This window comes from Notothenia coriiceps, unplaced genomic scaffold (genome assembly GCF_000735185.1).
Source record: "Notothenia coriiceps isolate Sejong01 unplaced genomic scaffold, NC01 NC01_scaffold00028800, whole genome shotgun sequence".
NCBI classification, from domain to species: Eukaryota; Metazoa; Chordata; class Actinopteri; order Perciformes; family Nototheniidae; genus Notothenia; species Notothenia coriiceps.
In genome coordinates, this window is record NW_011361501.1 from 351,624 (window position 1) to 369,765 (window position 18,142).

Sequence of the window (18,142 nt, forward strand, 5' to 3'; positions counted from 1 at the left end):
AAATGAAAAAATAAGAACCATAGCATTTTAATTAAATGGAGGTGGCTATAGTTGTTGTAATCATGCGTCTTGTGACTTTGTATGACCAAGCCACCAAACGATTGATGAGTGAACATTTGGTCATCATGGGCATCCGAGGGCTATCCTAAACAATCCCTGTCTAACCTTTTTTCTAGCCGAATGACATCGTCCATGACACAGAAGTTTGGATGGCGTCAAATGATTGAAAAATCAGAAAATAACAAACAATTGATCTCGGATGATGTATTTTTCCTGATAATTCGATCTGGTTGTCGTTTGAACTATGAAACCACAGTGGAGTACACATTGAAATTCTTCCACGGTGTGACATTCCCCCTGAAATAATAGAGGAATTGAAAAACATGGCCTGTCAATTAGTGCTTGTGTTATTTAATAACAGCCATGATACAGCACACTATCGTGAGGCAACGCTCCATCGGATGTGGAGTTATGAACACACACGACACACACGACACACACGCCACCACACCAGCGCACACAGCACACACAACCACGGCCACACACACACACACACACACACACACACACCACACACACACACACAAGGCCACACACACACACCAACACACACCAAACACACACACCACACAATTAATATAAAAAACACGACAGGACTATTTACTAATATAAATGAACAGCATAAATAACACAACACCATTATTTTGTCCTTCTTTGCGAATTGGATGATCGAAAATAAGATAACACTGTCGCTTTGTCGGACTCCCAGGCAATATAGGACTCTATATGACCGCATACGGTGATTTGGTTATACATACCATTGCAATTTAAACCAGAGAACTCGCGAGCCACTCACAACGTGCAACAGCAACATCCTGGCCAGCGACTGACACCCAGACGACTCAATGACAATTGTGCACTTGCTCCATTAACACCCGAGAGCACGCCTTCTTATAACTATACGACAAGAAATAAGGCGAAAGGAGAACGATAAAGTGCGCATGGGGCTTCTTCCCACTTTCTGCCTTAAATATTTAATTCATTATAACCATTATTGGGCATTAGGGAACACTCCTGACATCCGAATCAAGCAACCCTGCGACGGTCTAAATAACCAAAACTTCCTAAACAAGGAAAAGATAAGTAAGAAAGAATGAACGGATAAAGAATGAATATGTGACCTTCTTGGCAAGTGACTTGACAAACAACCCCACACGCCCCCCCCCCCAACGGTGCACCTTAGCAACAAGGTGAACAGCTGGGATCATTTGGATGCAAGCACACTGTGAACTGTTCAATTGTTTGTGATTCTGTGTTGTTAGACTTACTGACAGTGTGTTAAGCACTTTAGAGAGCATGATTGTATGGAAGGTGCTATGCAGAGATATAATGTGAACCAATGGTTTATGCTGATGTTAAGCAAGTGTGACGACCCCTCCACACCACGTGGGGGGCCGTCTGTTTGTGTGTGTGGTTTGTGGGTGTTTACAGGTTCCGGTGCTGATGAGCCGCACCTGCCGGGTGAGCTACGCTGCCAAAAGGATATAGGAGGAGCAAGCCGGATACGTCGCTCTCACTCCTCTGGGCACTCTCTCTGCGCCTCTGCTGGTTTCCGTTCAGTTGATTGTGATTAAGAATAAAACTGTTATATTCTTACCTCTCGTCTCACCTCCCTGCTTTATGTTACAGCCCAGGAGCCGGATTGTAACACAAGCTAGCTGCAGTTAGTTGTGACAATGACTATTTTCTGCAATTTCCTTGGGGTCTGGCTCCGGAACAGACTTTTCAAGCAGGAAGATGGGCATAGTTTACAGGAGTGACCACAAAAACCGAAGACAATATGAGTAAGATGAACAGGATGGAACAAAACGTGTAGTGTGTTGTTTACAAGTCTTACCTCTGGGAGAAAATGTCCCTGTAGGGGCTGCCGTGCTGCATGGCGATTCCATATCCACGGTCCGGTGCATTGCTACTAACAGCGTAGAAGGAGCAGTCCTCGTCATTATTAGCAACATATTCCAGCACTGCCGCATCCCACACGAAGCCAAATCGACCATACTTCACCTGGAAGAAAGAAAATGCATTTACATACAGTGGGCAAATATTCAGAAAGGTGAATATCCAAAAACATGCAGTTGATTTATTGTTTAATTCACCAAACATACAGTAAGTGGAGGCATATGCTACTGTACCACTGATCGACCAATATATTTGTTAAAACAGTGTGACACGCTGACTTTCACTTGCAGCAACATTTTATACGCATCTATTCTTTGTGCATATCTTTCGTTTTTCTTCGCTAAATCTCTACTTACAGAGCATGTTTCTGTACCAACTGTGGTCTATACTGTATACATTTAGCCAGTTATATAAACAGTATTTTAAGGACTTTAAATCAGTCTCTAGTTGAAGCCTCACCACACAGGTTGAGAATAGGTTTTTAATAACGGTTTGGTATTGTTCCTTAGACCTTGTCCGCTGTGTGTTCTTTGTTTATGGGATGAAATATGTACATTCATCATAGGCAATAAAGGGTGGCTTTCTAACTCACCATTACACACTGGCGTAAAGAAATGCAACAATATTACTTGATTCATCTACTGCAGGACTTCACAGCAACCATATTGTTAAAAGCAAAAAAAGCAATAATGGTTTGTTGGGTTATCTTTATTACTTTGTGGGTATACGATATATTTATGTCCTTGTTTAATATGTTTGGGCAAACTGTAGGTGTGTTTACAATTTGAGCTTGCAGCCTTTATTGAGATCAAGTCAAAGTGACCCAAGGTGGGAAGTTTTTAATAGAAAATAAGGTGCTTGTTAACATGGTTTCTTGTTAACATTCAATGAACGTTAGTTTTAAAACCAGAATGAAAAGTCGAGAATGATCAACCTGGATGTGATATTCACATCCTCTCTGCCAATTCACTCAAACGCGTACGCACACCATGTGGAAATGTGTGTGTCATTAACTTTAATGGAGCTATATTTAAATGTTCAATACCCCCTGCCTTCCCAGATTGTGCTTTTGTGTATGTGAATGTGTGTGTGTGTGTGTGTGTGTGTGTGTGTGTGTGTGTGTGTGTGTGTGTGTGTGTGTGTGTGTGTATATGTGTGTGTCACTACAGTTGGCCTATGAGTGATGGCTAATGTATGAGAACCGCCAAGGCTCAATGGGTAATTTCACAGTTTTTAGTCCTATGCGGTTTGTGTTCATGTGTGTCTAAGTGTGTGAGTGATAATTCACAGCAGGAAATCAGAATGGCTCATTCTGCTCTTGAAAACCTTAAGAGCACTTTATTACTTTAAAGAAAAATGTTAAGGCATTCCAATTTTAAGCTTTTGAATTGGTAAGATTATGGGCTTTGTGTGAAAAAGAAAAAAAGATTGGAATAGCTTACAATTGCATATAAGTCTTTCTCGCCATTTGGGTAAAAAATCAAAACACTGAAAGATAATTATTATGCACAGAATGTATGCAGTGACCTCTAATGTCAGCCAAACTGAAAACAGAACAAAGCTCTGGTAATCCAACAAGCATGTACAGTCTTACCCGTCCGTCTCAGAGGGGATACTAGTTTTAGCTTTATATCAGGGTATGCCTTTAATGAAAAGAACACGACAGGCAAAAAAAGCTTTTATTGCTTTAAAAGCGGATTATGCATAATATGTCTTCCAGAAGCAAAGACATAGTGGAATTCATGTTTTCCAAAGACTCTTGAGCCTTTTTAGAGAATGCTGAATGGAAAGAAAATAAATCAGACTTTGATACATACAGTACTCCTTATTGAAAAAAAAGAGATGACGATAAAGTGATATAGAGTGATGAAACTGAGTGAGAGTAGAGAGAGTACTGCACATTAGAGAGTAAATATGGGGGAGGAAGGGTTTAAACGCCTGAGGCTACAATTTTGTATCCTGCATTGTGTGCTTCCTATAATAAGTCTCTTTTGGTTTCACTGAGTTCCTTTTTAAGATGGCTGCCATGTAGGTGATCTAAACTTCAAATTGTGGGGTTGGGATTAATGTTATATAATTAACTTTTTCAGCCGGGGGATTTGGATTTAATTTGGGTTCGTTTTAAATGAAAATTGTTTAAGATCTACCATAATTGACATCACATAACTTAATAATCGCAGTGTTTCTCAAATATTAAATCCAAACCTTTTATCAAGTCGCTTTGGATAAAAGCATCAGCTAAATTAAATGTAATAAAAGTAATAATAATTCAATTAGAATCAATTAAATAAATAATCAAAGCAACATAGCACATAAGCAAATAAAGAAGATACATGATCCCTACAATGGAGCCTGTGAAAAGACATGGTCTTGCCTGCAGCTGTATTTCATTAATGGAGAAAATGTACCTGGGAATAGGGAGGACTTGATTTGATGTAGCAGAACAAGCATTCTATATGCAATCTGTTTAACATTGTCTAAATTAAACATTTGATTAATTAATAATGAATTGATTGCTTAATAAAGTGACGTGTTAAAGGTCAGCTTTGCCCCTGCTGTTGAGTTAACTCTGATTATAATTGTAATTTTTTTTAAAACAGCTCACATGAAAAAGACCTTTCTTACAGCTAAGAGCTTCAAATCCGAAAAAACAAGGTCAAGGTAAAACTGTTTACTATTCTTTTTATCTGCACACGTCTCAGAGTATGTTAAATATATTTAGTTAGTTTTGCCTTTCTCTTTGTTCATTGTTCTCCTTTCCCAATGCATTAGAAATGCTACTGCACTCAAGTGTCTGGCACTTACAGCTCATATCCCTGAGGTCTGCAGCCTGCCTTAGTCCACACAATGAAAAGAAAACAGCAAGAGGGCAGAAACTTAAACTCAACCTCCTATTTGTTGCTATAGGAAATGTAAGGTCATTGACAAACAAGATGGATGAGCTCTCCTGTTTGTAAAGGACTCAGTGGGATTATCTAGACAAGGCAGCTTTATATGCTTTGCAAGCTTCATTTGCATGCACAGTGTAACCTGGCAGTGGGGCTCCAATTAAGGTGCCATCCAGGCTACAAGGTTTACATGCACCTTTGACACCCTGCGACTGAGTTTCTGCTGTCACTTAAACTAATATTCCAGAGAATAAAACATATCCTTAAACTAGAAATAAAATAAGAAAAAGAAGAACTAAAAACATGTAACAACACTGGGTAGGGTCTATTAAATACAAAGGAACAATTCATGATCCCAAAAGTAATAACAAATTATTCTCTCTTTTACGCTTTTGTTGCTGAAATACATTTTTCTTATACTGGAGTTATGGAGGCTGGACCTCATTTGGATAGCAGCTGTTCAAAATCACAGGTCAACAAACAAACAGAGATTACAATAAGAGTTCAAATCAAATAGGGGTGTAGACGATAGAGTAGCATTAAAGGCCAGATGTAGAATTGAAGTTCATAGAAGTAGCTTGGCTTGTCAATAATACATCCATGGTCCGTGTGAGTTTATAGTAATTACAATGTACAGAAATAATAGAAACACTTCGTCCTATCCTTACTGCCACTAGGAGGCGAGTAGAGCGACGGCATGAACTAAACAAAGAACACAACTAATGACTTCTGGATATACGTTTCCTTAAACTCAACACACAAAACAACATACTTGAGAACCTTGGTCTCAGAAGTATTTTTAACTTCCTGCACAATAGCTATATTTTGCATCTGTTGCTGTGATCAAACAGAAAAATGTTAGCTACTTCTCAGTGGAGTAGTTTGTCCAACTATAGAAGGGAACAGCTTATCTCTGATTGAAATGTTGTGCTAAGCGCTCAAACAAATCAACACATCCAAAAATACTTTTTATGAATACAGTTCACCAGGGGGCTATGTTCATAAGGTGTTTTAATAGCTTAAGGGGACACATGGGTTTTTGCACTTCTTTTATTCTTAGCATCTAGAGAAATGTTAGCTCTATTATTTTCAGTTGCATTTGAGAATTGCTAGCAAATATTTTAGTAGTGCAGAGAATAACTGGTTGTATTTGTGAGCCTCTTTTCAAGTGAACTCTACATGAAATGTGTTCAGTCAGAGGTTTTGAACCTGTCAGAAAATGTCTGCGCAGTGAGATTAGGTTATCATGCCCATGCAGCATTTATATTCAAGCACCGCCTCAACACTAAAAGCTGCATCCTAAATATGTCCGTCATATACCACACACACACACACACACACACACACACACACACACACACACACACACACACACACACACACACACACACACACACACACACACACACACACACACACACGAATCGTAATCATTGCATTGGACCTTGTTTTCCCTCTCATAAAGGTGACTCAAGAAACCCAGTAAGATTCATAATCACAAAATTAAAGCATTTTCAGCGTCGCTCTTCTTTCATTAATGCCAGTTTTTTTATTTCCATCAGGTCGTTATATGGGAGGAGAGAAAACAAACGAATCTGCTGTTGTCAATGTTTATGTTCTTGTTTATCAGTTTTAAAAGGGTTTTGTGATGGTGGAGCTCATTTAATGAATATATAACAACACTGAACCATTAGCCTGAGCTGTTTTTGCTGCAGCTCTGATTTAGTTTTTTTCAGGCAAGGGGCGGGAAACTGTAAATAGGGAATACTTGAAAACAGTCATTTTTCAACATTTTCAGCAATAATTAATAATTAATTAATAATAGTTTTAAATAATATAAATCTATTAATATAATTCAAATCGATCTAATATATCAGAGGCAAGGTTATGACTTAATTACATTATTTGAATTACATTCAGTGTAACAGTCAATGTAGATTTGATTGATTATAAAATGTAGGGCAGCTGAAGTTTAGAATAAAATCCTGTTATAAAGTTAAACAAATATATTATTCTCTTCTACTTAACCAATTTCTCTCAGTTCTCTAACCTTAATCACATTAGTATTTAAATAGTATTCCCTAAAATCCTCAAAAAAAATACACGAATAAACACTTTGGATCAAAAGTAAAAAAACATTTTCAAAATGAGGTCAGTCTACATCCTTTTCCTCAGCAGATGAAACTACATTTATGAATAAATAAAAGGTGAAGGGTGAACTTTGGAACTGCTTCCCTGAAAGAAAACTACCTACAGTATATATGACGTGCTCCTGGAGCTGAGCTCATACACACACTGACTTATACAACTCTCTCTGGATGTTATTTTCCAATTATATGACAGGACCGGCCCAATGAGGGTCTAGGCGGGTTTCAAGGGGTCCTTCTATCTCATACATAGTTCAAACAGTTTGGCTTCAGAGTCTAGCCATGCTGAAACTTCAAAAAAGGCTAAACTACTCCAGGGTCCACTCTCTCTTTTTGCTCAACTCTGTCTTTTTCTCTCTCTTCAAGGGACCCGACATGCAAAAGGATTTTTGATTCTTCATCTTGCTTTAAGTTTAAACTTGAATATATCAAAAAACGTCTTCTTCCTCATACATAAAAAAAATTACATTTTAAATGACAAACACTTTTAAAGTGGCACATAACAAACTGTCCCCTGATGCAAAGTCAGTTTCTTAAATGTTCAGTATTTAGCCTTAAAGCAATGGATGTAAAATGTTTCACACATGGGAGGTTCTGTCCAGCGGGAATACACTGATGAAGTGGCTGCAGAAGAGTAAAAACTTCAGATGAAGATTCATGGCCATAATAACGAAAGACATTTTTTCCCATATTTTTTATGGATTATTTTTTCATTTAGAAAATTGTTGTCCACATGGATTTGTGGTGGCAGAACATCTTTATCCCCACAGCAGGCAACATAGTGCATTGCCATAATAATATCACAGCTTTAAACAGAAGGAAATCTGCATCTATAAAGAGAGACTTGGCTTTTATAATTTGGAATTGAAAATTGCACGACAGTCTTTCTTCTCTGACATCATTGCCAAAAACAAAAACAAAGCACGTGCCTTGTTTGCTAACGTTGACAGACTAACAAACCACCCAGTATCAGTAGCCTCTGAATTTCTATCCACCAGCGCCTGAAAAGAATTTGCCTCCTTCTTCACTGACAAAATTCAGAAAATCAGACAAGCAGTCAGTGCCTCTGCATCAGGTACAGCAAATTGTTGTCCCTGTGTCCACCTAATATCAATTCAAACACCATGACACAATTCCATCAGATTAATTGTTACGATTATTGTGTTATATCACGTTTTGTATGTCTTGTTTTGGGTGTTTTGCTGTTCTCCCTGTCATGTTTTCCTCTTGGTATATTGTCTGGTCCTTTTCCCCTTGTTTTTCCTCCTGTCGTTAGTTTCCCTGGTGTGTCTAGTTGTCTGATTGTGTTCACCTGTGGCCCTTGTGTTTCTCCTCCCCTGCCCGGCTGTTTCTCGTCTTGTGATTACCCCTCCCTGTATTTAGTCTTGTCTCTTCCTGTGTTCAGTGTTGGTTCGTCTTTTGTTTGTGACTGAGTTCACCGGTGAGTGTTCTGTTTTGTCCAAGTTATTATTTTATCCTTGAAATAAAGGCAATATCAGTGTAATCTGCATTTGGGTCCTGCTTGCTTCACCCACCGTAACATTAATGATAAAAACCTAGAGGACATTATTCAACTTCTGAAATCCTCCTCCTGTTGCCTTGATATTATTCCAACAGGGTTTTTCAAAAATGTTTTTCATTGCATGGCCTCAGATCTACTTCATATAGTAAACACATCTCTTCACTCAGGTGTTTTTCCACAGGCCCTGAAAACTGCACTCATTAAACCGCTCTTAAAAAATAATAATCTAGATGCTTCAGTAATGAACAATTACAGGCCCATATCAAACCTCCAATTTCTAAGTAAAATCATTGAAAAAGCTGTTTTTCAAAAGTTGAGTAATTTCAATAACTGTTTCGATGTGTTCCAGTCAGGCTTTCGTCCAAACCACAGCACTGAGACTGCTCTTGTTAAGGTCTTCAATGACATCCATTTAAACACAGACAGTGGCAGAACTTCAGTGTTAGTATTATTAGATCTCAGCGCTGCGTTTGACACTGTTGACCACAACATATCTTGCTAGACCGACTAGCAAACTGGTGGACGCACTTCGGCAACAGTTCACAACTCTGCGGTGTGAGTCTAACTTACACAGGACAGACAACCAACATTGTTTCTATACGAGCTATACGTCTAAACTGGGTGAAAGGACGTGCCACTCAATTGTTCTGTTCCTAAAGTTTGAATAACTTTCCAAAATGTGTACACCATTTCACAATAAGTTAATAAAGTGTTACTTTTAAAATATCGATTTCTTGGGCCCATATTCTTGAAATAGCGTTTGTTAAGTTTTTCTGAAATAGGCCATTTAAAGGGGAACATTGTTCGGGCTAAGTCAAACTTCGGTAGTCNTCCTCTTTTATACACATATACATATGCATACAAATATACAGTACAGTACATGACATGTTACATGTCCATATACAAATACATTCTCTATAAATATGTTCCATCTTATTTAGAGATTATTGGTCGGTTTGTAAAATCTCACATACAATATATTATCTCAGGACATTATGGTGTTAGCACTAGAACAATTAATGCGTTCAGGGGGGAGGAGGACAGCATGTGGTTACAGGAGGAAACATGTTGAAACATACAGGATATGTATAATTTTATGTAGATTTTAAACTTTGCAATGTTAAGACAACACATCAGAAGTGTAGGGACCAGAGCTCTCGGTTCAGAGAGATTACAACAACATCCAGTTTAGTTTGTGAAGTTATTAGATAAACTTGAGTAACAGTGTTGGTACGGTATGTGATACACAAAGATAGTTTCTGATGATTGGTTGAAGGACTGGCAGTTGCTATGGGTTTCCTCTTGGACAGCTGCATCGTTAGACGTAGTTATGCATGCATGTAAAGTATTTGTGTGTGTGTGTGTGTGTGTGTGTGTGTGTGTGTGTGTGTGTATTTGTAAATGTGCGTGTGTGTGAGGTCAGTCAGAGCCAGATCTCCTCACTGCTTGTGCTGTTCACCTTATAAATGTAGCCCACCATCGGATATCTTGCAAAACCTGGAAATCATGGAGAGAATGGGAAAGCATTCAGAGTGAGCACAACAAAATAAAAACACTCACCGCTGTGTCTCCACGCAGAATGTGGATTATTAATGATGAAAAATGCAACAGCAGTGTTGAGCTGTATTTCCCTGACCTCTGGCGGCGTAGGCTAAAGACAGATCTTCCTCCTCGTCTTCCTCTTTCTTCTTCCCTCCCACACCGTTCTGCTGGGCGGCCTCTCGGGCTTCCATAAGTGCTGGAAGTAGGATGGAGGACACATCAAAAGGCAAAAGAGATACATCGCTGAGTTTGGAGGGATAGTTTTAGGGAAACACGTACTTACTGCAAGATAAATAAGAGGTTTGCTACTACTCTTCTTGGGATTAGTATCGATATCTTAATCTAACTCTGGGCAAGTAAGTGTAATTTACAAAATGTCAAACCATTTAGCAGTGACAGCTGTTATCCAGCCACTAGTGGAACCAAATGTATTCTTCCTCACACCTATATAATCCTCATGCGGTCATTTTAAAAACAAGACAATGTTGTTTGGACTTATTGCATCCTTTGAACATTGAATCTCATTTGTTGTTCCAGGTCACAATCAGATGCATAGCAGGCAACATAAGAATTGCTGAATACATGTTGAATTGAATGCTTGCCTGTAAAACTTTTTTTTTTCCTGTTTAGCTGAAATCCTATACAATTACTAAGAAACTCTATGAGCTATAACAACAATTTTCCCATTAAGAAAGCTCCATTTTGCCACATACCTCATAAACAACATGTTTGTGTTGTTGTCTACTTTTTTTAAGAGGATGAAGAACTAAGCAATGATTGTAAAGACACCTGGATTATGTGTATTAAGTAGTAGCAATTGATTGAGTGATGTTTTAATTGAGCTAGCTTTCAGACTTTTGACCCTATTTTTCAGACTTGTGAGAAATCGACAAAAAACATAGCATAGTACCATCTCATGAGTTCACTGATTGTTATTATTTGAACAGTAAAACAATTGTAATGTTTCTAAAAAGGTTTTGTCACACAATCCATATCTATGTTGTATTCTACATATACAGATACTTAAAGTGGACCTATCATGCTATATTTGAATAATATAGTGTAGCACCATACCTATATAAGGCATATTTATACTTTTTATTTTTCAAAATACCAAACAGATCATGCATTTTAGCCATTCCTCATTTCGCTCAATTGAACACTGTCTCTGATTCTGTGAGAACAGCACCATCTACAGGCCATATGTACTACAGCGTCTCCAGCGCTTTCGAACGGCAATGTCCGTGGCTGTCTCCTCCTGATTGGTGGAGTCGGCCCAATAGCCGTAGCGCCACTTCTGTGACGTCACAGAAGTGTTCAAATCTGGATCAGTCTGTATCAGATCCGTTGCAGCCCCTTTTTAAGAGATTTGGGTATGGAGGAAAATAGAGAGGGTTGTGTTTTCTGACACTTGGTGAGTTCCCTGGAACACCGGGGAAACATATTCATGTATAAAAGACGTACAAAAGTGCATTTTGCATGATAGGTCCCCTTTAAATATATTAGTTGTTCCTGATGAGGATGAAGTTTTAACTTACAAAGCAGTAAATATGTACCTTTTCTCAAAGTGTTGAGGTCGTTGAGCTGCATGTTGGAAGGCAGAGACATGTTCTCTCTGGGGATGTTGGTCTTAACTTCTTTCTCTACCTTCAGATTGGCAGAGTCACTGTGGCGGAAATATGAAGGAGAGATATACAACTTGGATTAGACGTGATATTGGTCGACAGGATGGACATCAAATATTTATTAGAGCACAAATATGCTTTCATGTGTGTTTTCCTTCCAAATACACTGATGATGCTGACAAAGTAATCATGAGATGAGATGGGAGGATAAGTGTGTAACTTATGGTAAACTATGCTAACCCCTCACTGGCTGTAGTTTCATATTTAGTGTACAGACCATAGACTAGACATGGGACTCAAGTCGTTGATCTTAAGCAAGTCACAAGTCATTTTCTTCTTTTGCAGGTCATTAGTTGAGGCGAGTCAAATCAAAAGTACCGTAAAGGCACTTCCCCCTAAATAAAAAATGTTAGAGGAACATCCAGCCACTTATTTCATCTTTTTCTTTATGGAAGAAAAGCCAAATGCCAGACAACATATTTTGTTTTAATTACAATTAAGTTGGATTTAAATGGGGGTCAAAAAGAGACAGTGTTTGCAATTAAATATCTATTTAGTGGTTTTCCATCCAGTTGGCTTGCTTTGCTCTCCATTCTTATACTTTGATGTTGGTTCACTTCACACACATATCCAATGACAGATTACTTTATTTACCTTTTCTTGGTCATCAAAATCTCCACTGGCTCATCTGTAACACAATACAAGGAAACGCATCATCAGCAACGGACAATGCTCCAGTCACACATTTGTCAACCTCTACAAAAACAAAAACAATCTGATCTTACCAAAGGATTTGCTCTTGTTTTTTTGCATAAGGCAGAGAACAATCAGACTGAGGATGAGGAGCGCCATGAAGGCCATGGCTCCCCCCGTCACTATTCCCAGCATGGGCACCTCCACACGAGACTGCAGGAACTCTGGAGAAAGAAGGAAAGAGCCTTACTGGAATAGTTTGACATTTTGGGGACTATGGGGGGTTATTTGTTCTCTTACAAAGAATATAAATGAAGCTACAGCTAAGGAAACAGTTAGCTTAGGCGAGGCAAGTTTATTTATATAGCACCTTTCAACACAAGGCAATTCAAAGTGCNNNNTTACAAAAATAATAATAAAACATGAATAACAAAAGGTACATGAATTAAAGTTACAGTGCAGTGTGAGATACACACATCTGACATGTTTAGGTCTGACTCTCAATCGTTGCTAACTTTTTAGCAGAAATAGTTTTATTCAACCTCACTTTCTTTCTTAACTTATCCTTTAGTTATTTCAAGTGTTTCATGCTAAACGAACCTCCCTTTTGAAAATGTTAATCTGCAACCCAATATTCCAAAAATTCTATGGATCCTGGCCATATTTGTGTAGAATATCAAATGAATTTGCTCCCAGACATTCATGTGGCTTGCTAGTTTGAGACCCCATCTGTAACCCCAATACACGTAGGGGACTTTAACCATAGCATAGCATAAGACCTTGGTTTCCTTTCCCTTTCCTTTGACTTCACTGACCTGTCAGAGTGAGGTTGCTCTGCACGGTTCCCACACTGTTGCTGACGTTCAGCGAGATATTCCCTGATAGGCTCCCGAGTGTGACCTTCAGCGTGTGATTGGTCAGCCAGGGGTAGCTTCTGGAGTCCAGGATGAGGAAGTCGGAGGTGTTAGCCACCAGCTGGCCTGACTGGTCCATGAAGGTGATGGTGGCAGGCGGGTTGGACCGTACCAAGGCGAAGAGGACCAGGGAGAGCCCGGGGTCTGAGTTCTCACTGTGGGCATTCAGTCTGAGGATCTCTGGCTGAACTGGGAGATGAAGGTAACAGTAACAACTTTATTCAGTGCATCATCAGAAATGATCTTACAACAATATTTCCCACAGACTCACACTGGACATTGAGTGTGACCGTGGCGTTGTAGCTCTCTCCTGTCCTGGGGTTCGATGCGACACACACCAGCTCTCGGTCCCACTTCTTGGCCCGCAGAGAGAAGGTGCTGTTGAGATGGGTCCTCCGTCTCATGACCTTAGAATCCTCTTGCAGCTTCATCACCAGGCGCCTACGGGTGGGGGGTTGCTCCTTCTGCTGCTCCCCGTTCAGGTACCAGGTGAGCAGAGGAGGGGCTCGGGGATCCCAGCCGTCTGATTGGCAGTTGAACCAGTGAGTCATGTTTTCATGCAGGGTAACAGCCGCCTGGTGCTGCCCGTCAATTTTGAGGGCAGGCTCAATTTTACCTGCGAGAACCAGATAAGTGTTGGATATTTGGATAAAATAGAAAGGTGTTGGAAAAACATGACACATTTACACATTTAAACTTTTATCTGGCCTGATTGGAAAGGGTGTAAAAAGTAATGTATGACTTCATACTGTACTTATAGCAAAAGATTGCTCTGACAAATAGGACAAGTTAAAGGAATAGGTTGAAATGTTGGTAAAATATACTTATTACTGGAAAAGTGTTACATGGACATATTGATACCACACCCAGATTTGAAGGTTAAATATTAAGTTACAACCAGTGTTAGCTTGGCTTGGCTCAAAGTCTTGAAGTATGGGTAAACAGCTGACATGGGTTTGCCTGAATGGAATATTGCATCTAGATTACATACTATTTCACTTTTCATCTACACAAAAAGTAAAAGAGAAAAACGTTTACAGGGGGGTTATGCAGAACAGAGCCAAACTAACTGTTTTCATCTCAATGACCAAACACGATCACCACTCAAATAAGTATCCTTGAGTAATTGTTGGTTGAATTCCAATAAAGTAAACATGCCATCATGTCAGTAAAAGCCTTACCTGTCCATGATAAGGCCAGTGTGTGAAGGAACACGACAGCAGAGCCTGATGCCCACCTTCTCACACACTTCATTCTGGCCCAACGGAGCAGCACACACGCACACACAACTACCTGCAAGGAGGAGAAAGAACATGAGGGCCATTACTTGTCCATAATGGGGTTCCATCAATTATCCTGAATGACCACTGAGAGACGAATATCTCAAAACATAAAAACTATCTACATGGCGTAGTTCCACTGAGGGTGCATGAGGACAAAGGTGTTGTGATTTGTGTGTATACCATTTAAAGACAAATAAGTTGGTTATACATCTTTTAATGCAATGCAATAAAGACACAAAAACATTACACAAGACCTTTCACACAATACCTGTGATGTTCCTCTCACTTTTCAATAATTCACTGCCTGGTTAGCTCTGTTTTGCAGGCTGGCCTCATCATCACTACAAAACAAAACATCCACAGCCCTGCTTGGGTCGACATTGATTGCAGTGAGTGCAGGGAATGAGTAATGTGCTTGCTTGCAATCTGGGTCATGTGATATGTGCATCTCAGACGATAGCAGGAACTGAGCCATTAATAAAAACATAAATAATCCTTCACGTATGGAGACAACCAAGAATACCCTTTTTCATTATTAAAAGGTGTTAGAGGTCTAATCAATGCATGGGGCTAAACATTACATAGTAGATCTCTACATACTGCACTTGTAAGGCTGCATGCAGGCATTTCATGCAGATGTGCACACTTCAATGCCCTTCACAAAACAAACACAGTATTACCTCAGCCTTTTGTGCAGACGCTGTTGTGATTCAGCCTGCTGGAGCTCCATGTCAGCGGAGGAGGAGAGGAGGGAGAGGGAAGGATGGTGATAACAGCGAAGAGATGAGAGGCAGTCTTTCCTGACTCAGTAGCTTTCCCATTTGCGTACACTCTTACACTCTTACAAACACACACACACACACACACATACACACACAAGGCTCTATGCAGGGCACAACAGCTCCAGTTGCAGCGTTCACTAGCTGGCAGAGGCTGTCTGACGTAGGCAGTCAGGAAGAGAAAGTGGGAAGGGAGGAGGGGAGGAGAGAGAAGGAGCAAGGAACTTAGGAGATGGAAAGAAGGAGGGAGGGAATGAAGGCAGGGAGAAAGGGAAAGAAGCAGAGGATGAAGAGAGAGAGGGACAGAGGAGAGTGGGCACTGAGTTGGGAGGGAAAAAGAGACGATGTGGGAGAGGAGAGGATGTACAAGCTAGAAGACAAGAGGAGAAGCTCTGTCCAAAACATCAATCTCTAATGATTTACAACACAACATGATGGTGGATTGAGGACAGTTAAGTGTCAGTTTAAAGGGATAAACATTAGTCCCTGTCATCAGGCATGGTAAAGTAACCCCTCATATCCAAACGCAGACACTTACAGCTCACAGTGTCTGAGATCCATTACTTCCGACTGAAAGCCCTCTGCAGTGCAGCTGCACAGACATGAGCAGCAGCATGCAGAGCACTGCAGCCAAAAGCCAGACAAAAGAAACAAGCTTATGTCCTGTGTGCCACAGCAAAATGCAGGTATACGTTTCTCTTCAGAAAATAGTTATTTTAGTTTTATCCAATGCCGTCAACAAAAAACTGCTGTAGTACTCCCCTGAAGAAACTCTGTTCTTAAAGGAGCACTTTACCCACAATATAACCATTTGTTTTAAATTACTCACCCCGTGTGACCTTGAATTATTGAAGAAAGGCTTGTTTTTCTTGCATGCTTCCACGGGGGAAAGAGAATCCTAAAAAGTCTTGATGAATTGAAGCAATTGGGGACGAACAGCAAAACTATATGAAAAGAACAGTTTGTAAAGTCTCACAATACTCTGCAGATTAATTCAAGTCTTGTTTCCAGTCGTATATTCATTACTTTCAAACACATGCATTTTCAATACAACTTTTGCATGAATTTGCATAAAGAGACTCGCATTTGTGCAGGTGTTCTACCATGGAGGCATGCAAGAAAAACAGGATTTTCCTCAAGAATTCAACAACAGACAGGGTCATTGAAAAGGGCATTTTGTGAGTAAATCATTGCATTAAGTGGTTTGAAATCAGGTTTCGATAAGAAGGTTTTGCATCTAGCAAGTAGTAGCGTATGTGTAATTGTTCTATGATTTCAATCATTAATTGATGAAGCAGCATGAATGGGCGTTTCTTTGACTATGTATAGGCAAATATGGGCGTTACGTGAAGCCCGCAAAAGCTGCACAGCATTTCGAGTCGATTGTGATTTATAAAGGGAAACCGGCGTAGGAATTCGTGCCGTACGCACTTTCTCAGGAGCGGGTGTGGGTGAGGAGGCGGGCAGCAGAGTTCTGGATATGTTGGAGTTTATTGAGGAGGTTGGATGGTATGCCATAGAGCAGTGGTCACCAACCAGTCGATCGCGATCGACCGTTCGATCGCGAGTGTGGTGCGGGTAGATCGCGGACCGTTAANTGTGTGTTCCTTGTTTTACACCATGTATTCTCCTTTTTATCGTGATCTCACTGTGAAGCACTTTGTGAATCCTTTCTGTGAAAAGTGCTATATAAATAAACTTTACTTACTTACTTACTTACACACACACACTCACTCACTCACTCACTCACTCACTCACTCACTCACTCACTCACTCACTCACTCACTCACTCACTCACTCACTCACACACACACACACACACACACACACACACACACACACACACACACACACACACACACACACACACACACACACACACACACACACACACACACACACTTTAGGTCTGTCAGTCAGTAACTAAAGCTGCACCCACAGGAATAGACTTTGATCAATGCACACAAATAGACCCACACTCACACTCACACAAAGACATAGGCTAACATATTCATAGTCATGAACAATCCCAACCAACAAACAAGCAAACCCAGACTGCAGTCACAGAAGCATTTTGGACCTGAAACTAATTAAATGATTCAGTGCATTAGTGCTTACAGGTAAACAAGGGAAGGGCTCTGCAGAAAGACAGACTATAAAACACTTACTGGATGCAGTGCATCAAAGATAATGCTGCATAATAAATTATGGATCATAAGATTCCTCTCTTACATAATGGATGAGTTATCAAATCTATTCACGTTATGTGCGATTATTTGTCCCATGAGCCAGCTAGAGTCAGCCAGGATCACCTTTGAGTGGGAACATTTTACTTGACCCAATAAAAAATGTAAAGGCATTTTAATTAGAAAATCGTTTTTATATATAAAAGCTCTATAACACACATACAGTGACATTTAAACATTATAAAATACTTATGGCATTATCTAAAAAAAATTAAAACATTGCTCAGTATAACAATATAACATTTTGTCATAAAAACAAAGAAATACAAGTGTTACTTTAATTTGTTAGTAGATGTGATGCATTCACAGATGTAAGGAGAAAAAACAGGCTCTCAAGGACACTTTGCAATCAAAGGGTTTTCAGATCTGACTGTGCACTCGCATAAACACCAAGAACAGGTGCTATGTTATCTGATCTTTCAGACCTGAAAGCAACATCACAGTTATGCTCTTTTATCCAAGTAGTCTAATAGGCCTACTGTTGGCAGATAAAACTACTTTTAACAAGTTATCTGGAACTGGCAGGTACGAGGATGGGTGTGGT

At 39.7% G+C, this 18,142-nt stretch overlaps 2 protein-coding genes across 2 annotated transcripts in view; both read right to left on the bottom strand.

The window, feature by feature from the left end:
* The window catches only part of LOC104958468 (glutamate receptor ionotropic, delta-2), a 32,604-nt gene extending 30,424 nt beyond the window's left edge, over positions 1-2,180 (bottom strand). The window contains exons 1-2 of the mRNA XM_010786210.1: positions 2,166-2,180; positions 1,898-2,064 (exon numbers count right to left, since the gene is read on the bottom strand). Coding sequence (XP_010784512.1) covers positions 1,898-2,064; positions 2,166-2,180 — 182 coding nt within the window. The remainder of the gene's footprint in view (positions 1-1,897; positions 2,065-2,165) is intronic.
* Positions 2,181-9,354: 7,174 nt separating this feature from the next.
* Positions 9,355-15,590, bottom strand: tmem25 (transmembrane protein 25). Its single transcript, XM_010786194.1, has 9 exons — positions 15,254-15,590; positions 14,472-14,583; positions 13,562-13,906; positions 13,192-13,479; positions 12,469-12,600; positions 12,338-12,371; positions 11,615-11,724; positions 10,153-10,254; positions 9,355-10,013 (listed from the first exon to the last, which is right to left on the bottom strand). The coding sequence occupies exons 2-9, from the start codon at positions 14,542-14,544 to the stop codon at positions 9,940-9,942; spliced, it is 1,158 nt and encodes a 385-aa protein (XP_010784496.1). The 5' UTR covers positions 14,545-14,583; positions 15,254-15,590; the 3' UTR covers positions 9,355-9,939.
* Positions 15,591-18,142: the final 2,552 nt, after the last annotated feature.